We start from the raw sequence: 26,245 nt of genomic DNA, 5'->3' as shown, positions 1-26,245 counted from the left end.
AATGAGGTTTTGCTGATTTATCTTTGCTACAATTTTAAATATCGCAGCAATCTCATGGTTTCATTGATAAGGCAAACACTTTAGCAAACCTTAAAGAAGTGGTGAAGAAAATTAGGCAAACAACCAACCCCCTTGCCAAGATTATTTGAAGAGTCTCCAGCCCCTGAATCTCCTACCTTGCTGGCAACAGCACTGGCCATATCCGTCATTACCGATGTCTGCTAAGGTTAATGATGATAGCATACGTTTATCAGAAGCAGGACAGAGAATGTCCAAACTGTTCTTATACATATTTTTTTTTACATGTTTTTGTTAATTATTCCTAATTACGTTTTTGCTAGGTGGGAAAGGGAGGGGGTAGGTAGTCGCTACCTGCTATGTATTTTATCCTTTGTTAATTTAGAGGTGGATCCTGCTTGCTGGGACTGGCCTAAACCTCATATGTGGAACATCTGATAAATGGTGGACAAACCTCCCTAGACTTTAATGGTGTTCCTGGAATGTGGATTGTCTTAATAACCCCATCAAGAGAAGGAAAGTTCTTACTCATTTGGCACTTTGGGTCCCCAAATTGCCTTTCTTCAAGAAACACATTGGAGCACCCTGTGGCAGCACCCTTGGGGTGGTGACACACTATGTATTTGTATTCAACTATAGCTATAGTCCTAGACCACTGGTACTTTAACTTCGATGTAAAGCTGCATTCACATGGTGCGCTTTTGCACAAAAATGTATGCACAAAAAAACCCAGGTTTCCAATAAAAATGCAAATATATACCTTCATACAGCATAATGTCCCATGCTGGCTCCTCCACCTAGTATAATGTCCCATTGTGAACCTTCCACACAGTATAATGTCCCATAGCGGGCCATTCCACACTGTATAATGATCCATAGTGACCCCTTTCCACAGTTTAATGTCCCATAGTGGCTCCTCCACATAATGTAATGTCCCATAGTGGCTCTTCCATATGATATAATGTCCATACTGGCCCCTTTGTAGTCAAACCACATCAATTCCACAACTAGCACATGGTGAGCCATGTGGGCCTCTCCTTGTAAATGTCCATGTGGGGAAAGGTGCATGCCATCCTTAATACATGGAGTATAAATTATGTGTAGGTGACAATTCATAAACTGTCATAGCCCACTGGATCAATATTTTGAGTGTCAGAGGCCACTGTCTAGAAACAAAGCAAGGCAAGGGTCTTTCTAGTACGGACATCACCTCACAGGTTAGGGCAGGAATAGTTTCATCACCAGATGGGACCCATCTGACTCCTGCAGTTCCTACAACCTGGACCATTTCCCACTTGCAAGTTCACCACTCCCCCTCGCTCGTTTCATGGTTGTAAAGTGAAACACACATTGAGTGGCACTGGCACATGTAGGAGCATCAGTTTGAGCATCAGTTCAGTGTATGATTACTGCATGTAGCAAACCACACACACACACACACACACACACACACACACACACACACAATGATCACTTCTGGAAGATAGTCCATCTTTTTCAGGCAAATTATTCAGTGAGTACACTGATAGTGTGTCTCAAATTTTACTTATACAGTATGTCACTCATTTACTGTCACATTCAATTGCCAGTCTATGACCAGCCTCAGCGATGTAGCTAATCTCCCATAAACTGCAATACAGTTGTAAAAAACCCCTCAAAAACTAAAAGTTCAAGTCACTGCACTTTCCCTAGAATACATATAAAAGTAAAATATTCCTTTGAAACACATACCCATTAGGTATCCCTGTGTCTGAAAATGCCTGGTGTACAGATTTCTAAAAATATTTTTCCGCCATTTTTATGCCTTCACCTCTGATAAAAATGTTTAATAAAAAGTGATCAAAGCAACACACAAACCCCAAAGTGCATAACCAAAAAGTATATCTGGCCCCGCAAAAAAAAAAAGACACCCTATGCATCTCTGTACACGAAAATATAAAAAAGTTACAGTATATGGTGACTTTTAGTACCGAAACAGAATGCAACTAATATGTCATTGTGACTGCAGAGTGAACGTCATAAAAAAAAAAAAAAAAACCTGTAACCAAGTCCCACAAATGCACTTTTTCTTCACATCTATCCCATTCTGAATTTTTTCCAGCTTCCCAGTATATTGTATAAAATAATAATTAGTTCTACAAACATTAATCCCTCATATGGCTCTGTGAGCAAAAAAATGAAAAACATACGAGGTTTAGAAAGTGGGGAGTTAAAAACGAAAATCGAAAAATTCCTCCATTGGAAGTTAAATGTTAAATACATAAAAACAAGTGTCAGTGCATTGAATGGTCAAAGTCTGAGTTTATATCCACTGCTTCCTATTCTTTATTCAATAATCTGCTGACAAAATGTTTTTCTTGATTTTAGTGTCATTTGCATGTCTTCAGCTGCTTGTCTGCTCAGCTCCTGTGTCCCTCTAGAAATTTCCTTCCTAAATTTGGCTCCTGTCCCTGAAGGGAAGTGACAGGAGATCTGGCTGCAGTGAATTTACAGGGGTTGTACTCCTTCTATTGCCCCTATCTCTCCTATTCTTACTGAAGTTGTGGGGGCTGGGGAATGTGCTCATATACAGACCTGAGTACAGTTAACGCTAGATTCACACCTGCGCCTGAGTTTCTGTTCTTCGGGTCCGCTTGGAGACCCGAAGAATGGAAATCTAACCCTCTTAAAAAGCAGTTACTCGTGAAAACTCATGGACCCCCACAGACTATAAAGGGGTCTGCCTGGTTTCTGCCCAAAAAACACAGAAAATGTGGAGAGAAACTTATTTTTTAAGCAGGATTATGGACGGAATGCCCCAACAGCAACAAGCGCGAGAGTGAATCCAGCCTTAGTTAATACTGTACATGTTTATAGACATACAATATGAACACAAAGAAAACACAGATATGCCTTAAAGGTCATTAAGTGCTTCAATTTCTTACCATACAAATTTGACACATTATTTTAACATGCAAACAAAATCCTTGGCCATTTGCAACTCAAATCACAACTCCCGATTGCAACACACAGTCACATTTCATAAACCACTCCCAGCAGAGTATCACAAAATTGTGTTTCTTTTCAAAGTTGGTCATCTCATTCCAGATTACGTAATACTGAATGTCGACTCAAAAGTAAAGGTGAAGAAGGAAACGTCTGTATGTAAATTTTCATTAACACCCTTTTTTTCTCCTCCACAAAAATGGAGGTGCCTTGGAGAGATTTCTGTGAGGCACATGAGTTGCTGCACAAATGCCTCACCTGGACCTGTCTGAAATGTTTCTTCTGAATACAATTCTGTATGATCATCAGAATAAACTCGAACTTTATATGATGTTCCTGGAGATAAACCCTTTAATACAAAGGCGCTCCGAGTACCATTTATAGTTTCCTCTTTCCAGTCTTCTTTGTCTAGGAGAATTTCAGACAACATAGCAATGACTTATTTTATTATCCAGATTCACTGCTTGTAGGTTCTGATCATTTATAGTAAAGTAGCATGCAGGGAAAACTTCACTATACCTTACAAAACTGAGGTATTCCAGTCACAATGTACCCCCTGTCCAAATGATAAGGGGTAACTTGCTGATCAGTGGGTGTGCTGAATTGGCTATCTCAGGCACTTCGCATTCACGTGAAGCGGCGCAGGCTGTATCACCAGGCACTATGGTCATAACGGGTATACATAACAAGCCACGATTCTCAAAATCTGAAGTGGGACACCCTCCGATCAGCAAGTTATCCTCTAGCCTTTGCTTAGACTTAGAGTAAGTGGATTTTAGTTCAGCGACATAACTTCATCCAGAGCTATAGTTTTAATGATTGTTGACTCGTCAACAAACTTTGCATAAATTGGTAGCAGAAGCAAATTTTAAGAAGCAATCCCAGTGTTTGCCACTCCCATTTGTAATTGTGTTTTACGCCTAACATGGACATTAAAAATAACACGATTTTCTTTATTCAACTAGATGTCCTCAGTGTTCCAGTCCCTAGTTGTGTCACATAACCAGAAATCATACTCTTTCACATTGCACTCCATCCATGAAGTGGAAGCAAATTTCCTCATTCTTTCCTATGAGACTTTGACATTCAGACTCATAGAAATAAATGGGGAAATTACTTCCGGTTCACACATAAGATGTAGTGTGAATAGGAAAGTCTGATAGCTGATTATATGGCATGGCCAGGGATTGGAACAAGGGACAAAACTAGCGGACAAAATAGAAGAAACAATATAGCTTGTTAGAAACAAAAATACCTCTATCTATTTATTCGGCTCCCTATTCCCTGATAAACTGACTTTCACTTTTTATGTCCCCACAAATTCATTAAACATATCTGTGCAGGGCACTAATTTTTTTTTTATATAATGCTCAATATCAGGGGTAGGGAACGTACGGCTCTCCAGCTGTTGCAAAACTACAACTCCCAGAATGCACACTTGCTGTGCTGTTCTTGGAACTCCCATGGAAGTGAATGGAGCATGATGGGAGTTGTAGTTTCACAGCAGCTGGAGAGCCAAAGGTTCCCTATCCCTGCTCTATATGATCCTGCCAAAGCTTCTGCGTGAGAGAGAGCTAGGAAGCAAATTCTCTTCTAGGTTCTCTGTGTTGTCTATGGGAGACATTATAGCATCTAGTCTCCTAGTTCCTGTTCCTTGTCATGTACACGTATAGTATTGATGTATGCAAAGTTGGTTGAAAGGTTAGGTATGTGTTAAGCTTTTGGGTTGAATTCTTTATAGCAATTCTTAATAGTAAACATAAAAGCGTTTTTCTGTGTGTTCAACAAAGGCAGTAAACTGTATTTCAATCTAAGATCAGATATTCTGTAAAGGGACCTATCAAACATTGGTCCCAGTACAGTAATCCTCTGGCATTATCCATGATACTCCATCATTATATATAGTTTATGTTCAGCTTTTGTAGTGTTATCCTACAATGCACTCGGACTAGACTGTAATGGATTGATATAAATCTAGGGGAATATTTTTGTGAAAGAGGTCCTTACTCAATTCTACATATTTAACAAATAGCTTGGTATCTACGTTCTCATAATTCCACACGACAGTAGCTGAAGTTTCCGCAGCAGTGATATTCTTGATCAGTGGAATGACTGGCTGAGCTAAATAATCAGTAAGAAGAAAGAAATTAATCTTTATACAAAACTTCTACATTGAAGGCATGCATCTCTACGTAGTGCTCAATTTCTGGAGAAGATTTTTTTATTGTAATGGTATGAAGCCATTTAGGCTACATTAATATCAGATCATGTTGTATATGAGCCCAAGGTATTCTGCTTAATTCGCACATATGGTATTGTTAGTAATAGGTGACTATAAGACTAGGGCTACCCAGTAGACTGCACTATGGCAACATTATAGAGATTGGCCGGTTTTATGTGAACAATCCCACAAACACTTATTCCCTATCCACATTATACGGTGTAAAAGTCTGTCTGCTATTCCTATTACTGGAAATCAATTGTGAGAACAGGGGTCTTCAGTCTCCCGGAAGTAGTCCACTATTATTCCATTCACTGTATATGGAAGTGCTGAATATAGTGGATTACAGTGCTTGGCTATTTCTATATCTTAGATATCGAATACAGTGGCAGCAGATATATGCGACTGACATTCCACTCAAAATGAACACCGGGAACGCCAATTCTTATGATCAATAGGGGTCCCATTTTTACTATAATAATTCTGCATGATGTATGTTACAGAAATTCACATTTTGCCCAAACAATGACAATAAAAGTCTACTGTGTATCCCTAGAATAAAGGGGTTTTGTTGACTTTTTATTTAACACAATAAATTCATGAAAATAAATGCAACTTTATATCTCCAAAAATTAAGACTTGTGTCTACCACATACTGCATGCATACTTTCATGCTGTTTCAATCCATTACAAGTAATATGTTCTGGATTAACAAGAAATGTATATTTTTATTTTCAGGCCTCTTCTTACATATACTTTTAATTAAATATAATATATGTGAGTATTAACATTACTAAAATTCATTTGGATATTTTTATACTTTAACTATCAGAGCATTGCCATAGAGTGAGGCCTCATGCACACAAGCAAATACAACAGGATTACTAGCAAATTAACCCTCAAGAAAAAACTGACACGCTTCATCATAGGCCGCACATAGATTCTAGTCAATGTTTCTGAATATAAAGATGGTGCTGTAATATGGAATGGTAGTACTCTATGTGAGCACAATACTGGCTCTTTTGCACATGGTTTTGCCATGTTCATTAAGCCTCTTCCTTGGAAGTGCTGTACTTGGTTTCCTATAATAAGCTCTTCTATCACTAATATGAAGTCTACATTCTGCTGTGGTGCGATTACAGATGAATACTAGAGGTACGGTTTCCATATAATTCTTTTGTGGAATTGCAGCCCCATTTCAAGCATTAACTGGTTGCACCAATTCCCAGTAGCACCTAAAGAACATTGCAGGCCTGAACAGTTTGAGGTATTGAAGAAAACTACAATTCTACAGATTTGTCATTGTCCAATTCAGTCACTGAATGTTGTTTTCATACTGTATTTCCATCTTATAAAACTTAGACATTACATTCTCAGGCAACAATGTCCATGGCCTTGATGAGTACTTGACAATCTCAATATATAAAGCTTAATCCACCAAAGGGAGAAACCTTATTCTTCATGCTATTGGATACATTATAGCACTGTATGCGTTAACAGGCAACTAGCCACACATAGGGTCAGAAGGTTAAAGGTTAGACTGTCAAGTCTCAACTGCCTCTAAAACCAGAAATAGTGTCATGTAGGGTCCTTTTACAGTTGCAGAATTACACATGTGGCCAAAAACCAATGAAGCGATACAGAGATAATCATCTTATAATGCTATGGAACTGCAGCTCCTTTAAATGACGACATTAAAGATATCACTACACTAGGGTCACACATGCGTTCGGGTTTCTGATCAGGGTGGTCCACTTAGAGACCACCCGACGGAAACCTAATCCGCTTAAGAAAAAAAGAGGTTAACCCCATGCGGAAACCCACAGCCTCCATAGACTAAAATGGGGCTCGCCCAATTTCCACCCAAAAAGGGAGAAAAATGCGGAGAGAAAAGCGCTGGTGTGAACCCAGCTTTAGTCTAGGCATTGTGGCCTTCTGTAGACAAATCATTCCCCACGCCTGTACTTGCAGGCTGATTTGTCTATGAACAAACATATTATCTCTGCATTGCTTCATTACATGGCCAAAAAAGGTTTGGTTGTGTTTAGTACAGTGTACTATTATTTATATGGAAGGCATTTTAGACCAGAATGAACCCCCCCCCCCCCCATGCCTTATGCTGGCCATACATGTAACATTAATGTTGGTCAAACCTGACAGTTTCGGTGACCAGATGACCATTTTTTATGGGGGGGGGGGGGGGGTTTCAGTATGTAAGTAAGATAAGTTTTGTCACATGCATGCTTGGCCAAATATGCATTAGTATGGAAGGGTCAGGAGCAATAACTGTTGGCCAAACCAGTAGCGCAAGCTATGACCTGCTGCATACTATATCTTACGAGGACAGTAGCAGGTAAAACAAGCTATTTCTATGGTGTATGATGTAACAATATTTTAATAACTACTTAAAAAGAACTTGCAAATGCAGCTAAATTATATTCCATTTAGTGGATTTAACTTTTTTTGATAGTGCATGCATACTACTATATCTGCAGAACTAGTACATATCTACAATAGAATCTACCACACCAGAAGAATAAAGACAATACCCCTGAAGTGCGTTGGATGGACAGTGTGCGTAACAGTGGAAGTGGCGAAAAAGGAGTCTGCCATTTATCCAGAACCAGCGTGGGAAGTAAGAGAAAAGCAGAGAGAGAAATGCACTTTATCAGACTTGTTACTGTCAATGATATCACACGCTTACCTGTTAATATACATATCCATGCAATTCATGCTTATTCAGTGAAGTAAAGTGTTAGAAAGCTGTGAAGTGAATTAGAACAGCTGCTAACAGGGCACCCAGACATGCATTGCATCTTATTCACATAGTGTTTCTAACATAAGTGTAAATTGAAGTATGGTTTCCACCTTTCCTTTCCGTTAATGGCATCTGTAGTCATAGGTATTACATTAAGTTATAAAATAATAAAATACCAATATGTGCCAAACGACCGTTATTACACCTTAATAACTGATATATTATTGAATATAGAAGGTAAAGAGAATTAATTTCGTTATGCTATGAAAATTACATTGCTTGCTATTGGCGTATGTAATGAATACCATTCTGCGTATTCTCTAAACACATACCAGTCCCATAAGTATATGTAATGATATCACTATAATTATTGCTCATTTGCATGCATTTAAAGAAGGGATTATACTTTTAATTAGTTATGGTTTTCAGAAAGCAAATTAACTGAGAAACGATAAAGGATGAGAACCAACCAACAAAAAACAACAAAGGATACACAGTCACCATGTCAAATTGCAGTAGTGTAATACATCATGGCACAGTAGACCAATACAGCATACACACTTTTTCTTCTGGGCCCTCATTAGCAAACACATGGTGATATATGAATTCAGTTCGGCATTAAAATATGCATAAAAGGAATCATATATACAATACATAATGTAAAGAAAACAGTTATATAGTGATTTGGGAATCCCATGTAACCATATTTTATTCACAGCAGAACATAGACCACATATCAGATGCTGAAAGTTAGACATTTTTCCATTCCATTTTGAAAAATTAACTCATTTAGAAACTGATAGTATCTCAAAAGAGATCGACCTGCGGTCAATACTGAATTCTCATGATTTAAGGGCCCTTAGAAGTCAATGCATTAAAAAGAGACAGAAATTGGTAATGCAAATCACTGCATGGGCTCAGGAATACTTCCAGTTCACCGTGCAATCCACAAATGCAAATAAAAGCTATATCATGCAAAGAAAAAACAATCTATAAACAATCCAGAAATGCTACCAACTTCTCTGACCTAGAGATCATTTAAAATGGACTCAAGCAAACTATACTATGAGCGATGAACCAAAATTCTAAATTCTTTATGAAAACCATAGATGCCATGTCCTATGGAGTCAAGAGGAATGGAAACTTCCAGCTTGTTGATAGAGCACAGTTTAATAGTTTGCATCTCTGATGGTATAGGATTGTATTAGTAAATATGGCATAGACAGCTTACATATCTTGAAAAGTACCATCAATACTGAACAGTATATAGAGGTTTTAGAACAATATATGATCCAGACAACTTCTCTTTCAGGGATGACCTTGCATATTCCATCCAATTAGAAAAACAGCAGAAAAGAGAGCACTGCTACAAAACCCACTCAAATCTGTCTCAAATAAACCATAACAGTAGACAGGAAGTGTGTCAGGTAGTAAGGTGGTGCTCAGATCCAAAATAGTAGAAAGTGTCCATATTGCCATACATAGAACAATGAGGACACTCACCAAGATGCTGTAAAACTTCAATCTTTAGTCCATATGTGCAAAAAAACTTGCATATTTCACCAAGACAATGCAGATACTCTATCCATCACAACAGTATGGCTTCACAGAATAATAGTTTTGGTGCTAACTTAGTCTGCTTGAAGTCTAGATCTTTCATCTATAGAAACTTTCATCTATTGGCACATTATGAACTAAAGAGTTGAGCCAAGAAGACCGAGGACTGTAGTGTAGCGAGAATGCTACACCAGACAAGAATGGGACGAACTTCCTCACCTAAAGCTCTAACAATTGGTCTCCTCATTTTACAGAATTTTGTAAAAAGAAGAGGACAGGCTATATAATAGTAGATATATCTATGTTCCAACATTGTTGAGATCTGTTTCACACCATTATTTATTTTTTATTTTTTTTAAAAAGTGTCTAACTTTCTGATACTGTATATGTGCCCTATGTTCTATTGTGAATAGAATAGGATTTTATTGAGAAATATGAGATTTCCAAATCATTACATTCTTGTTTTCTTTACATTTTACACAGTGTTCCAACTTTTTTGCATTCGGGGTAGTACATTACTAAATCAGATTACTGCTACCCCTCCACTATGGGATGACATTTCAGTGACGCCATCTGCATAATGTGAGCAGCATTGCGCCAGATCACGTCACCATCGTCTGTGTTCGATATCTCTATTTGTTTTCTCTCACCCCATTTTATTTCTAATAAAAACACATAAAGCTTAATAGAACTGCATGTACAAGGCTGATTTCATTTGTACCCTAAATGTTTTTGCAGTCCACATTGTTTGCTATTGACTTGTCACTGTCACATGTTTGCCTCCTGCCTGTAATACCAAATGACAAGGCTGTTGTGTAAGTTCAGCAATGAGTGATGTACTGTACTGTAGCAGAAGCTAGAAATGGCAGATCGCCTAAAACAGAAAACTGGGAGCTGCAGGGCATCCTCATAGTTTACGACAACACAATTTAAGGCTCTATATTTTTCCATTGGGAAACAACATATGTTCTCTTCCTCTTGACTGCAAAATGGCAATGATATACATTGCATATATACGATAGATAGATAGATAGATGTGCATTCTTACAGGTTCCATATCGTATTTCTACTACTTTCAGGAATTTTCAAGTAAACATGAACTCTTGTGTTTACTAAGAGACGTTTAAATCTGTATAAATCCACATTCAGTAAACCTCATATAGTGTTTTACCTTTGTTTGAAGTGGACTTTTCACCAGCTCTAACTGCAGCTTTTTTCATCCATCCATAGGTGCTGGCACAGTTGGAATTTTTTCTCAAGCCCCCACCATTTCTGAGTAAAGAATACAGTTAGTTTCTGTGCCAATTTAGACAGTCTACTGTCAGGTGGGTGGTCCTGGGATGAGATAGCCAGCCTTGCACCACCCAGCTGACAGTAAAGAGTCTAATTAGCACATGGTGAAGGCTACAGAAAAAAAATCCTACTCCATTGGTGTCAATGGAGTAGCACCTATTGAAGGATGCAAAGACTTGGAGTTGGTGGAAGGTTCTCCTTAAGGCATGCATTCAAGTTGGTAGTTAAATAGTATAAAGGATGATGATTTTGCTATCAAGCACCTAGTGATGATGTACAGTAGATGATGCCAATTCACTTGAATAAGCTTGCATGAGGTTATTAGAAAAGGGTCCCACAAGAAACACTTTTGAGGGATTATCCCACAAACAATAGTTATCCCCTATTTATCCTCTATCCACGCGATTACTAAAGTGGTTCTCTCACAAGTAACCATTACGAGATAAGTGTTTGTTCCTGGGGTCTCATGAGAACAAGGGTCCTGTGTACCCCTCTTACCACATTTGAATGGGAGGGAGTCTGCTGCTCCATTGTCATCTATGGGACTGTTAAAGGTAGTCAAGTTTAGTAACTATTTTTTGCAGTCTCTTAGAGTTTATTGGAGTAGCAGTAGACATGCATATTTGTCAATCTAATCAAACAGGGAGACAAAGGAAACCCCACTAGTGAGACCTCCCCCCCTCTCATTGCCAGACACTTTTCGTCTAATAGGCTCCACTCCACTGGAGTAAGAATCTTTTCTCTAGTCCTGCCCTTTCACTAGCAATCATTTCTGTTAGTTTCAGGACAATTATTATCTCTACTGATGGGTGGGTGGTCTTAGGCTGGAGCAGTCAGACAGGGACGGCCCCCTTGACAATATAAATCAGAATTGTGCTTAAAGGGATTCTACCATTAAACTACCTTTTTTTCTAATGAACACGCCGGAATAGCCTTAAGAAAGGCTATTCGTCTCCTACCTTTAGACGTGGTCTCCGTCGCGCCGTTCCGTAGAAATACCGGTTTTAACCGGTATGCAAATGAGCTCTCCGCAGCAATGAGGGCGGGCCCCAGCGCTGAAACACCGATGAGCGCATTCCCATTGCTGCCAAGAGCTCTTTCCTGCGCCGCCTCCTTCTTCTGCAGCAACTCCGCCTCTTCTGGCTTCTCTTGCAGTTCTATACAGGAGCATAGAGAGGTCACCCCAAAATGGCCGCCGGCCAGCTCCGGTATTGAACTGCAAGAGCGGCTACCCCAAAATGGCTGCCGGCCGTCTCCTGTACTGAACTGCAAGAGCGGCTACCCCAAAATGGCCGCCGGCTGGCTCCTGTATTGAACTGCAAGAGCGGCTACCCAAAAATGGGCACCGGCCGGTGGCCATTTTTGGGTAGCCGCTCTTGCAGTTCAATACAGGAGCCGGCCGGTGGCCATTTTGGGGTGGCCTCTCTATGCTCCTGTTTAGAACTACAAGAGCAAGAGAAGCCAGAAGAGGCGGAGTTGCTGCAGAAGAAGGAGGCGGCGCAGGAAAGAGCTCTCGGGCAGCAATGGGGATGCGCTCATCGGTGTTTCAGCGCTGGGGCCCACCCTCATTGCTGCGGAGAGCTCATTTGCATACTGGTTAAAACCGGTATTTCTACGGAACGGCACGGCGGAGACCACGTCTAAAAGTAAGAGACGAATAGCCTTTCTTAAGGCTATTCCGACGTGGTAATTAGAAAAAAAGTAGTTTAATGGAAGAATACCTTTAAACTAATAGGAATGATAGTTCAGGAATGGTGGGGGCTAGATAAAAAATTCCAACTGTACCAGAAACCATGTAATGGCCCCTATAAAATAGAGCAGAATTTGAAAGTTGGTGGAGGCGGTGAAAGGTCCTTTTTAAAGAAGCTTTCAACACAGATGTTAATTCAGCCGAAGCCAGATTCATTTTGCACATATGACGTACGTATATGGAGATACACAGTGTATATGAGTGGTGTAACATATATGCTAAGCTATAAAGTCAATATGCAGTGAATATCACACTTTTCCCTATTATTGATGCTGTAGTCTGTTTTGTTTTGTTTTTTTTGCTTTAGGAAATTGAGAAGGCTTGATGTACTTATTCTCAAAGCTCTTACACAATAGATCTGTAATTTCTGTCTCTTTGTTTCACCCAACAATGCCAGCTGAGCTATACCTATATAGAAAATCCTTGAATGTCTGCAAAGGAAAATTGCACTCTTTGAATTTCAGCAGGTTTAATAAGTGAATTCTCATATCCTGGTAAACACTAACCATTAATTACAGTAATTCCCTAATGTAGGTGTTACCAACCTGCAGCCCTTATGCCCAGCAGACACTGTTTTCATCACGTACGTAATTAATCACAGGTGACTTGGCACCTGTGCTGCAGACTATCCTGCCAAGACGATAATGCCATAGTCTGCATACACAGCTATGAAGATTTCTATCATTTACAGTCATTTCTTACTCAGCAGATTCTCTTGTGTATGTGCTGCCATCTGGTGGTGGATATTTAGACAGTTCTACAAATGGAGTTTTTTTCTTTTAGATATCTCATTTAGGAAACATTTTGAATGTAATAAACAAAAGCATTGAACCATAACAGGCGACAACATTATAATGACTATGAATTCCAAGGTATAAAAATACACAGGAACAAATGTATAAAAGCTTATTAAGCATCTTCATGATATAGCATATTAAAAAACAAAATAATAAAATATCCAGTATTACCCATCAAAGACAGTGGGTCCCAGGTTAAGCAAAGGGACTGTATGTATATATCATATTGATACATAAATAACATAAGTATATACTTTACACACAAAAACTACAAACTGTATATATGCACATAATCCGATATCTAACAATATCCTAAAGAGTAGAAATAGATATAATTACAGACCAAAAGCACAGAAACATGTTTCACCTTCCAAAGGGAACTGGTTATTTTATGATTTGGTTTTTTAAAATGATATATAATAAAGATGTTTGATACATTTTTATACATTTGTTCTTGTTTATTTTTTCCTGCTTTGGGGGTTAGTGTTATTAATTTGCACAGATGTTACACGTAGTGTAATATACTATTCATATAATACTAGTAATAATGTAATAATGCATAAATGTAAATAAAATCCTATTTGTCACGACTACCTTCTTAAATTGTCAGCTGTGCAGTTCCTTAACTATAAGTGGTGAACCTACCTCCACCTGCTGCTAAAGTTACTCTCTACACAATTCCTGGCTAGAGTTGGCTTCACTTGCATTAAATGAAACATGATCTGAAAATTGATCCAAAGTCCCTGACGTTGGAAACCTGTTGTGAGTTATTACATTCTGATGGAAATGCGTGATCATAACTAGACAAGACTTCCAATATCTTACGGCTCTGTTCACATCAGCATCTTGATCCTCCATCAGTAAGTACTTGAAAAAATCGAGTCTGTCATCTTCCTATGTCACAATATAAACCACCTTTTAGCCACCTCCTATTGGTTAACAATACACTGCACAGGTGAATGTCAGAATGTACAAATGGCTAAAGCTCACTAGCATCTGCAGAAATGAGGAGCGGTGTGAGAAGCAATCTGGTAGTGGTAGCCAAGGGGGCAAGTAGGAGATACATATCAATCAGATGAATCAGATCAATGTGATACCCTCCAGCCTGTAAAAGCAGGGGCACCAGTAGTGGGCAAAAAACTTCAGGTGAACCTAGATTATGAAGTTGTGGTTATAACATGCACACAGATAGAAAAAATCCAAAAGATGACAAAAATGGTAGCAGGTCCCCTAAGATGGCTGCATTCTCAGATATAATCCAGTCACCACATTTCAAGGATCCTAAGAAAACACAATAACTGTATCACCATCTGTAAAAGTGGCTTCTTTTGATGGAAGACTGATCTGCTTAGCATGTTGATGGAAAGCTTTCACAAACTTAGAAAAGCATGCAACATTACATTTTACCTTTGCCTGCACCCAGAGCAGGTTGGGGAAAACCAGCTTTAAATGGAAACAGAAGACACTAAATAAAAGATATTCAGTACATGACGTGCACGAAAAACTCTACAGGAAAAATCATTTTACAAGGAAATCTACTACATAAGGCACATACACAGTGGGGAAGATTTATCACTCAAAATATGGTAGAATTCTGGCATCATTTTTTCCAAAAGCTGCCCAACATACCATGCAGCACATTTATCAAGGGTTTTAGACGCTATTTCGACACTTGGCCTGTTTTGTGACTGTGGTGGATAAACGTGCTAAAATATTGGTGCATTTTCCTGGTGTAAGCTAAGCCAACTAATAGGAGGTGTAACGTTAGATAGATTTTTAAACACCATCAGTAAATCTGGCACCATTTATGACTGTTTTGTCTAAGTTTGCACTAACTTTTTTTTAAGATAGTATTGATAAATCTGCCCAATGTGTTGGCTGCCCACAAACTAAAATAGCTCTTAGAGGAAAGAGGAAAACACTAAACAGTCTGTGGTTATCATGGAGTTCCTTAATTCCATCATACTGACAAATCACCACCATGTCATGAGTGTCAGTGACAGATCTTAGAGACAACCCTTTTCCAAGACCTCCACCTATGATATCCATGTACCCTAGTAGGAGTTTGAGAGTTGATTTCATGAGACATTCCCTTTAACAAGAAAGTTAAAATGAAGGTCAGAGTGTATGTGTGTACAGGTACATACCCATCTTACCTTCATCCATTGCAGTTATTGCTTCCTGAGTACTTTGACTTCCAGGTCCCACTGCAGTGTGTGCGTAAAAGTAAAACTTGTATCTTGTATTCTGGACTAGATTTGTAAGAATGTAACTTGTTTCATTTGCGAGGATTGTAATTTCTACTGGTGGGCTTAATTCATGTGTAGCATTTACTAGATAAAAAAATAGAGAAAACATTAATGGACATTTTGTAAAGTAGCCCCCATAGTAAATACCTTTGTCCTACCCACACACAGGAGTCAATAGAGACACATCTCCTATTCATCTCCTGCACAATCATATAGGGTCAGTGTCCTAGGACCAAAAAGGTGTCAACCATTCTAAAATATCTCCTTTAGAAATCTATTATATCAATCCCCGTGGACAATAATTGTACAAGACTTACTTGACTGGTACTTTAGAGTATAATGAGTCAGGACCCCATTTGGATGTGTAGGTGGGCTCCACGTCAGTGTCAGTGAATCAGGAGTTCGGTGTGAAATATGTAGAAATGCCACACTGGGAACTATTGAAAGAAAAATATTTAGCTCAATAATTAACAATTTTTTATTTTGGTATGTAACATTTAGTAGGGATAACATTTTTAATTTAGAAATATATTACATGTAAATGAAAGACTTTAGCAAGTAAGTATACTAAAATGGGACAATAAAGAATAAACTATAACTGTCAGGGTCTGGGGTTGCTAGGTGGGGTGGTATAGACACACAAAAGTCCAAAACAAAAGTAGAGTTATATTTTCACTCAAAAAGATAGTGCAGCAACAAAAGGAAACAATACAAAAATAAATACCTGCCCGGCTAGGCTCTAACTATACATAGAATAGGTTACCTCACCTAGAATAACAGAAATCCAAAAAGCCAGTTGAATCACTCAGGACATAGCTCCAAAAATATAACCTCTCCAGCCAATCTCTGCCCAAAGTGTTGCTGCTGGAGTTGACTTCTTAAGCCTCCTTGACGAGGAGACACTCTGCAGAAAAGTCGCTGCCGGATCATCCCTAAAGTGTGAACTGAAGGGGGGGTGGAATGACAGGTCCCACTACCAATCCTACCTGTCATTCCAAAAAATCCAGCCCAGTACTGAGCATTTACCAAAATGCTCAGCAAACGAAAGTTGTCTGCTGAGAACAAACATTCCTGGAGTTTTCTCATCTCACCCACCTGAGTAGTCTGGGTGAGATGTACACCCCCTCCATTACCTGACCAGCCATCGGCTTACATAACATAAAACAAGCATATTAAACTATGTTGATCTCAGATTCAGTTTCTGCTTCTTAGAAATGGTTATAATTAGAGATGAGTGAGTAGTACTCGATCGAGTAGGTATTTGCTCAAATACTACGGTATTCAAAATACTCGTACTTGATCGAGTACCACTCGCTGTTCGAATGTAAAAGTTCGATACAGAACCAGCATTGATTGGCCGAATGCTATACAGTCGGCCAATCAACTCTGGTTCTTCTCCTACCTTTAGAAGTCTTCTCCGTGCAGCTTCACCGCGACGTCTTCCGGCTCTTCATTCACTCTGCCAGGCATCGGGCCTGGGCAGAGCCGACTGCGCATGTCTGCTTGTAGTGCGGGCATGCGCAGTCGGCTCTGCCCAGGCCCAATGCCTGGCAGAGTGAATGAAGAGCCGGAAGATGCCGCGGGGACGCTGCAAGGAGAAGACTGCACGGAGGATCCAGCCCGACCCTCACTCGTGGACTTGGTAAGTATAATTTGATCGAACGTTGCCTACCCCTGAAATGAGCATTTTCCCCCCATAGACTATAATAGGGTTCGATATTCGATTTGAGTAGTCGAATATTGAGGGGCTACTCGAAACGAATATCGAACCTCGAACATTTTACTGTTCGCTCATTTCTAGTTATAATCAATTGAATCACAACTACTATGATATTATTTTAAATATTAGTTACTGTGCACCTCAATAAGACTATGCTATGATCATACAAAGGCTGCCTACAGAAAGCACAGCATAAACTCTTGACCACCCTTATAGATCTGACACGTGGCCAGTTATGGGATAAACCCACAATAAAATAACTGTGTGTTGATTTTTCACTCTTTCTCAACTATAGCATGCCAGTCTTGTTTTCAAGAGTCATTTTGTCTCCGTCTTTTGGTTTCCAGGTTTCCAATATAGTACACAACTCCAAAATGTCAATGGGTATGATACCCCTTCATTCATTGGTATCCAACGTCATTATGCCCTTAGACATAAATATCTGATTGTTAAACCCTTTATTCATGGTCAATCTTCTGAGCTATGCACACTTGCCTTGCTCTTATATAAGTTTTATGGACGTAAACCTTCCTACTTCACCGATATTTGTGCTAGAAATCACAGCTGAAATGTTGAAAGCTTTATCTGGGGTCTCAGACAGAAAATGAATCCTGTCTTCTGCACCCAAGATAAGGAGGTTTATGTTGTGCCTCATTTTGAAGTGGAAATACCTGCTCTCTATCTGTCTATCCTATCTTTCTCTTACAAATCATGAACACCTAACAACATATATTTTCATGTAACTGTCAAACATTTGTGCAGTAATTGTTTTCTTATTCACAATTGGCTAAACTTGACTTTTTCTTGAAGGTTGTACCCATTTACTGTGCCAATTGTTTAGCACACACTCTGCATGCCATAACCCTGTAGAAGATTCTCTTACCTCCCTCTGGGGTTTCAAAGTATTTATCTTTGCTGGAAGGACCTTCTCCCTTGCCATTGACCACTCGAACATTAAGAAAGTAGTTGGTATTGGGCTGCAATCCAGGAAGCATTCCATGTGTTCTGTTTCCAGAAAATGGCAGCATCCACTTTTCTATGTGTCTCCGATTTCTGTTGGTACTGTTCTGCGCTTTCCAGTAATAAACCTATGAAAAAATGAAATTTTGTAGTCACTGCCAGTGGTTATTTAATGTTTCCAACCCTTTGCATCAGCTGTAATAGGAATATCACATGCAATATGTCATTTGTCACACTGTATTATGTGGCACTCGAAGGAGTACTGGGCTAGGAGTCATGCAAGGGGTCTTCAGAGCCACAAAAAGAAATAGATCAGCATGGGCTTCAAGAGTCGTGGCATAGATTTCTTTTTGCCAGGAATGTTTCTTTACTCTGTTTATTCACATTTTAATCAAATAATAAGCACTTTCATACAATCCAAAGCATGTAGCGGGTATTTGGTACTTAATTTAAGCAATATGACTGTAAAAAGAAATTCTGCTGCATTAAAAAAAAAAAAAAAAAAAAAAAAAAATTCCTATTACCTTAATGCTAAGGCTCCACATTGCAGAAACACAGCTTTTTTTGTTGCGTTTCTTTTTAGCCAAAGCCAAGAATAGCTACAAAGGGAATGAGATATATAGAGGAAGTTCTTCAGCTTCTACATTTTGCTCAATCCACTTCTGGCTTTGGCTCAAAAAAACGCAACAAAATCTGAAACAAAAAAAGCTGCGTTTCCGCAACGTGGGGCTTTAGCCTAAAGAGGTAATGCTATTTAACATTGTAGTGTTATATACCACAGCAAAGCTGATAGTCAACTTTGCCGGTATTCGCCCTGCAGAAAAATGGGTGCCATTATTTTCGGTATCACTATACCATCAGAGGGGTCCAGTGAAGAACACGCCCATGACGGTACACTTCTATAGTCTTGTACTGTGAAGGGGGCATGTGTAAAATGTCAGTTTTTCAGCACTCTATACAACATTCACCATATTAGAGGACACTCTTGGTCCTTTTTATAAACTAGTAAAGCTAGTACTGGTTACAAAATGCACTTTATTCAACAAAAATGTATTTCTTAATGTGTCAATATATCAATCTACATATCTATTTGGCTACAGTATGATATCAAATCAAACACCTACCCTGTACCCTTGAAGATGACCTCGAACAGATGTCAAAGGAACAGAATCCCATCGAACCTTTGCCAAAGTAGTATTAATGACATCCACCTCAACATTACTGGGTGCAAGCATTGGAACTTATGAAGGAAACAAAGGGAGTCAGTACTTGGAATAAGAGAATATGCTAATTTATAACATCTTTACTTTAGGCGATGATCCTTTAAGATACTTACGATCTTCTCCTGAATGTCCAATAACCACAGCTGGTTCAGGAGCATACCCAAGGTCATTTAAAGCTTGAACTTTTATTTCATATGGTACAAAGGTTGGCGTGCCAGAGACTATATACTTGGAAACATTTGCCACGGTGACAGACGTCCACTCTTCATCAAAATCTTTCTGCCTCCAGCTAACTTTGTATTGAAGACCAGGTCCATTTGAATCAAAGCCTTTCATAGGCTGTAATGGGTTAGGAATAGGATGAAAAGCAAGATGTCATTATTACATGTATTAAATATTTCATAATATGCACTATAGATTGTTTTACAAGTTTTCTAATGCTAGGGTCACACAGTAGCGCCAAGAAGTCTAAACAATGCAGAGCCGGACTGCTAAAACAGTGGTTACACATGGATTCCAGCGGACCACACTGACTAAAATGTGGTCCGCTAGGAGTCTGCTGCGTAAAATCTTAAAGAGGCAAAGAAAAAGTCTGCCGTGCAGGACTTTTCTCTCCACCAATTTTCGAGGATTTCTGTGATGGAGTCTCCGACGATGTGAACCCAGTCTTATCAGAAAATGATTGATCATACTTCTCTGAACATGCCTAAATATTCTCAATATCAGTCTTTTAGGCTAAGGCCCCACATGGCGTCAACGCATCGCTGTTCTTCCTGCAGCGCTTTAGACATAAAGTTTGCAGAAGTTTGCTCTGCAGACTTTCTGTTTCAATTATACCTATGGGGAAACCGCCAACGTTTCCATAGATATAATTGACATGCTGCAATTTCCAAAACCACACCCGTCTTGCAAGTCGCGAAGTGTCTGCAGCATGGATTTTACCGCAAAGCACGGGATTTACTAGAATCCCATCCACTTTGCTCTTTGCTTAAAATGCCACAATTTTCCAATGGTGTTTCCGCCACGTCGGGACCTGGCCTTAAAGACAACAAAAGTGCCACACTTACTTTCCATGTTATGACCAAGTTGTCTGGCTCTGTACCTATGCCCTTTATACCTGATGGGTTGGTGTCAGGCTCTGTGAATGAAAAAAAAACAAACCTATTTTATTAATGATATCCTGTTTTATTTGCCAGTAGAGCAAATCTATGTTATGCCAGCTTACAAACCTGCTGCTTTTGTCATGTAACGTTCTGATGCTTCGCTGTGGTCACTATGACCAATTTCATTGACAGCTCTAACTCGGAAAGAGTAGTTTACATAAGGAGAAAGGGCCAGAGTTGCTGTGGCCTGGGTACCACTAACTTTAGAATGGGCATGCCATACGCCAGGTTCATGCATTGCATCTTCATACTCAATGATAAACTCTAAGGGATAAAGAAAAGTAAGGAATTACTGTATTATTGATGAGGAAGAAAATAGACATAGGTCCTACAAGTCCACTACAATCTTAGGCTGGTTGCGACAGTGGCTGTGATCCGTGTGCTACCCGTGTATTTTACAGATAGCACAATGACCCATTAATTCCTATGGTCATATAAAACATGGCCGTGAATTACACAGTCCCGTGTGTGGGCCAACAGTCCGGGCGGCAAAATATAAAACGTCCTATTCCTGTCTTATTTTGTGGTCCTTGCTTCTGTGGCTCATATTCATTTAATGAAAGATGCACGGGCAACACATGGGAGACACACTTTAATTCATTGCTGGTTGGCAGTACATGGTCGTTTGCAGCAAGCCTTACAGTGTTGATCCAGAAGAAAACAACAAAACCCCTAAGCCTAAGTGGTCAAACCATATTTAAGACGTAAGTAAACTGTGATTTATTTTTTTCAGAAATCAATAGTGCAGGTGAAGGGAACAAACGGAAAAGTGATTGTGTCTTTTAGTATTTCTCCTGTCTTTACTGCTTTTCTGATAGTCTTTAGTCCATAGTTCATACACAAAGCAGACCAGTTTACAATGGGCTCTATAGAGAGGGGATTAGGAGAAGAAGAAAGTTATGAGGCCGTCCACAGCATTAAGTAAGTCATTTCTGTCAGGAAATGGTTGGATGATAATTCAGCTTTCTTGTGAAAAAGATGTCTCTCTTTGGTGCAGATGTCTCTCAATTTGAGGATCTCTCATTTTTCATTAGAATTAGTAATAGCCTCATTCAAGAAAAAATGTTTTATTGTAGTTATTTTTCAATGATCATCATCTGTGAATCTATTAATCTATACCAGTGATTCCCAAAGTGGTCCAGGGGGACCCACAGGGAACTCGGCCACGACGCAGATTTCCATCATTAGATCTAATCTTCACATTTTTTGATGAGTTTTGAGAATATGGTAGAAATGCAGCAGCAGGGGGTCCACCGAAACCAGTAAAATTTTGAAAGTGGTCTACGAAAAAAAAAGTTTGGGAACCTCTTATCTATACCTATATGGTCTTGCTGGATTAGCTGAAGAATTTATTTCTAAAATACAGAAGTAGCAAAGATTAACTTGGCACTGATACAGATACTTGCTGTAGTATATGTTGTCACAGAACACAAACAAAGCCATTGCAAAAATCAGTTAGAGTTCTGTGCCAAAGTGCAGCTAAAACATTACAGGGGTTGTCCAATTACAGACAAAAACTGTTTGTGTAATGAGTTATACAATTTTCCAGTATACTTTTTGTACCAATTCCTCGCAGTTTTCTAGATCTCCGCTTGTTGTCTTTCATTCTGCTTACTTACAGTGGATAAAAACCAGTCCATGGTCATGTGATATACATTATACAATATACTCATTACCAATCAAATGGCTGTCACTGTACTGAGCTGTGCACCTGTTCATCACAACACCGTGGACTGATTTTGGGAGTAAGTGCAATGAATGACAGCAAGCAGAGATCTATAAAACCCAGGCTACAGAATGTACCGTATATTGAAAAATTGTACAACTTTTCATTATACAAACAATAACATTTGTTACTCATTATTTGTCTGAAACTGGACAACCCCTTTAAGTGTAGTTTGCTAAATCTGTAACGATATAACTAGATTCTATTCATTGATTGTATTGGCTAAAATATCAGAATAACACACTGCTCAGCCAACACTCAATAGTTTCTTATGAGACCATCAAACCAATTGTTTATAAAAAAAAAAAAAAAAAAAATACATTTTTGAAATAAAAACAATCTTACAAAAAATATGATTTACTCTAATAATTTTATGTAAAAAAAAATGTGTTACCTGAAATAGGGCTGTTATTATCATCCCCTGGCACCCAAGAGAGCTGTACACTTCTATCAAGACGGTCAGTCAATTCTAAATCAGAAGGTGGTTCTGGACGATCTGAAAGTCAAATGTTATATTATGTAAAGTAAATTCTGCTTTACTGGCAACCAAAAGATATTCAACTAACTGGATCTTTGAAGCAAAGCTGTTAATTCATATGGAGCAAGAGACAAATCTATTCACATGCAGCTGAAAATGCAAGTGGTGCAAGTCAAGGATGCATAATGCTGGGAGTTAGGCATATATCTGCCATAGTGTCATTTAATATGTCGAAAATAAAATGCAACCACCTGTAACAGACTCTACAGCAGCCATAAAGCAAAGAAGATCTTCAACCATTCATGATATAGGATAAAAAAAAATCCTGCAATTTCTTATACGGGTCCCGACTAGCACTGTACATTACTCTTTAGTTCTAGACGTGACTTGTGCTTGTACAGTAAGAGCACTAGAGACCCTCTGGTAACAACAAACACAATACCGTCTTCACCACACATCTAATACATACACAAAACACTTTCACCAAGCACATGTACTACACCACTTCCACTATCACTAAAACATCTATTCCAGCGCTGCTCACACATATGAACAGAAAGTAGAAATGACAGCAGCAAAGGCCATGCACAAAAAATATCCAGCTTTTTACTAAAAATATTACTGTCAAACATAAAGAGGAATTATTAGCTTTAAAGGGGCTATATCATTGGGAAAAGTCATTTTTAACTAATCACATCTTTGCATAGCCTTTAGAAAGTCTATTCCACACTTACCTTTAGTACGTAGATTGCCTCAGTGGTTTCTCAATAAGTCCGTTTTTATTCATATGCTAATGAGATTGGTGCACGATACATCGTGCACCTCTTTGCTATTGTTTCCTATGGGAGGCTGCTGCTGCTGCTGAGGACTCAGCTTCCAAGTTTGCACACACACATAGGAGATAATAGCAGAGACGAGTGCTGCTGGGAACTTCCTGTGCTGGCTGGAAGCTCATTAGCATATGAATAAAAACAGACTTATTCAGAAACCACTGAGGCAATTTACATACAAAAGGTAGGTGTGGAATAGCCTTTCTAAAGCCTATGCAAAGATGTGATTAGTTAAAAATGACTTTTCCCAGTGATAGAGCCCCTTTAAGAAAAATTGTGTAGTCCAACACATGAAAGTGGAGATGCATATTGTACATATTTATGATGAGCAGGTCACAATAGCCTACAGGATTTTACATGCTAATTCCTACGGATTACGCTTCCTTTGCCAGTAGGACTACACAACAAGCACTTTATAAGAAGTATATTTCCCCTTTAAAATATGCATATACATTAAAGGAACACTACAGGCAAAACGGATAACATCATTCTACATAGTGCAAGGCCTGTGGAGAATATGCAGGACTAATAAAATCTATTTGTAATGTTTTTGAACCCTCGGTTTACATCCCCTCAGGCCCAAAATCCAAGTTTTGGCTAGAGTGTTCCTTTACACTAAAAAACATTCATGCAACAAAATCATCCATGGAAGATGCACATAGTGAATGTGATGTGTTTCAGTGTATATATGGATAGGCTTGCTAGTTTACCGGTCTTTACTGGAGGTGGTTGAGTAGGTTCTGCAAGGGATATTAATAACATGTTAGTAATAAAGCTATAAATATACAGTAAAGATAATGTGGTCCCTCTCTCTGGTCAATGTTATTAGTTTGATATATTAGGGTAAGGTAACAATACACATCAATAAGTCATATTAAAATTTGTGGAACTAATCTGTAACCTGGAGAAAAATACACAACCATTTAAGTACATGGCGAGAGAAAAGCTTTACTAACCAGATAAATAATGCTAAAGATGTATTCAATAGTTCTAAGAAGTCAACTGATTTTCTTTAGAACTCACCGACTCTTCACTGAATCATTTCTTGTGAAGGCTGAATAACCTTGGTATTAAAATGCGTAAAGGTCACTATATCCATGGACTTAAATCTAACTTTATAGTCTTGGCCTTTTAAACCCAAAAGCATAGGAAAACCAATTTCTAAGGCATTTTAATAAACAGCATATAACTGGTGGAAGGAGCGAGATTATGTCTATCTATCTATCTATCTATCTATCTATCTATCTATCTATCTATCTATCTATCTATCTAGAGCAAGTGACAGGTAAGGCTCTGGAAGGTCGCTATATCTCCCCCAGATTCCTCACTTATGTATAGTGAGTGAGGTCCCCACACAGGTTGTAACAAAATCTCAACTGTGAGATGGCCTTTCTGTTAACTACTTCTTATCCCACAGTAGGAAGGAGCCTTCAAGCGTAGGTGGGAGCTGGGCCTCATTAAAGGCCTAAAAAAGGTTGTCAGGACCTCAGTCCTGGGCAGTTTCTGATAGAGAGAAGAGGAGCTGGGTTCTGTACTAATACCCTGATAACTGGTGAAAGACCAGTTTGCCTTTCGTGTTGACTATGTGCTGAAGCAAGCCACAAGTTACTGTTTCTTTGTTTACTTGGTAGCTCAGACGAGCAGGATTTATGTTATTTTTTTTTTGCCTGAAGTTAAGTCTTGTTTATTTTCTGCCAGTTTTTGTAAAATAAACATACAGAACAAAACCTGTTTGAACCTGATTTTTTTGTGTCTGTCTCTGACTGGATCTGCTGCTGCTTACCGTTGAGCCTATCCTCTCCACTTTATTATACATATATACACAGATCAATTTAATGAATATTACTCTATACATGAAATAGAGAAATCCAATTTACTTATAAACTGACATTAATCACAACCTTTTAAAGGGATTGTGCCACTACTGACAATTATCCCCTATTTGCTCCATTTACCTTCTATGATGCTACCGGACATCACCATCCCAGTAGCCACATAGAAGAGAACGGAGCACTGGCCACATATGCATGTTACCACTTTATTCACATACAGAAATTAAGGGAATATTTTGGGCTCCTTTACTCCTCTACCATAAAAAATACATTGGCTTTAAAGTATCCTTACACTGCAAATCTTTTCTCTGGCACACCCATTGAGAGGTAAAGATGTAGCATGCAGAGCGGTACAGCTGTTGAAGCAACCTTGCATGAGTTCTGTTTGAAAGTAGTTACCCGTTGTCAGCAAATACATGTCACTATTTGTATAATGAAAAGCTATACAATTTCCAATATACTTTCTTCACAAACTACTCACATTATTTTCTAGATCTCTGCTCACTGTCATTCATTGTTTACTCCCAGTGGATAAAAATCAGTCCATGGTCATGTGATGGACACACGGGTGCACAACTCGTTACAGTCTCAGCAGAGAAATCAGAAATCAGAGTTCTGTCTGGTAACGAGCTGTGCACCTGTGTGTCCATCACATGACCATGGACTGATTTTTTTTATTTTTTTC

General features: G+C 38.8%; 1 protein-coding gene across 13 annotated transcripts in view; it reads right to left on the bottom strand.

Annotated features, from left to right (window-relative positions):
• NRCAM (neuronal cell adhesion molecule) overlaps nt 1-26,245 on the bottom strand; it is a 106,928-nt gene that overhangs the window by 8,078 nt on the left and 72,605 nt on the right. For 3 of the 13 annotated variants that reach the window (XM_075274214.1, XM_075274219.1, XM_075274216.1), the window contains 8 exons: nt 22,815-22,916; nt 20,761-20,958; nt 20,599-20,669; nt 19,645-19,870; nt 19,433-19,548; nt 18,232-18,436; nt 15,946-16,065; nt 15,527-15,712 (listed from right to left, as the gene is read on the bottom strand). In XM_075274214.1, the coding sequence (XP_075130315.1) occupies nt 15,527-15,712; nt 15,946-16,065; nt 18,232-18,436; nt 19,433-19,548; nt 19,645-19,870; nt 20,599-20,669; nt 20,761-20,958; nt 22,815-22,916 (1,224 nt within the window). Of the gene's footprint in view, nt 1-3,261; nt 3,412-5,010; nt 5,125-7,773; nt 7,831-14,786; nt 14,823-15,526; nt 15,713-15,945; nt 16,066-18,231; nt 18,437-19,432; nt 19,549-19,644; nt 19,871-20,598; nt 20,670-20,760; nt 20,959-22,814; nt 22,917-24,438; nt 24,469-26,245 lie in introns of all 13 variants that reach the window. The other 10 variants (XM_075274209.1, XM_075274217.1, XM_075274213.1 and 7 more) reach the window with 7 other exon arrangements.

The sequence above is a fragment of the Leptodactylus fuscus genome, chromosome 5 (assembly GCF_031893055.1).
Source record: "Leptodactylus fuscus isolate aLepFus1 chromosome 5, aLepFus1.hap2, whole genome shotgun sequence".
Classification (NCBI taxonomy): domain Eukaryota; kingdom Metazoa; phylum Chordata; class Amphibia; order Anura; family Leptodactylidae; genus Leptodactylus; species Leptodactylus fuscus.
This window is presented reverse-complemented; position numbering and strand designations above follow the sequence as displayed.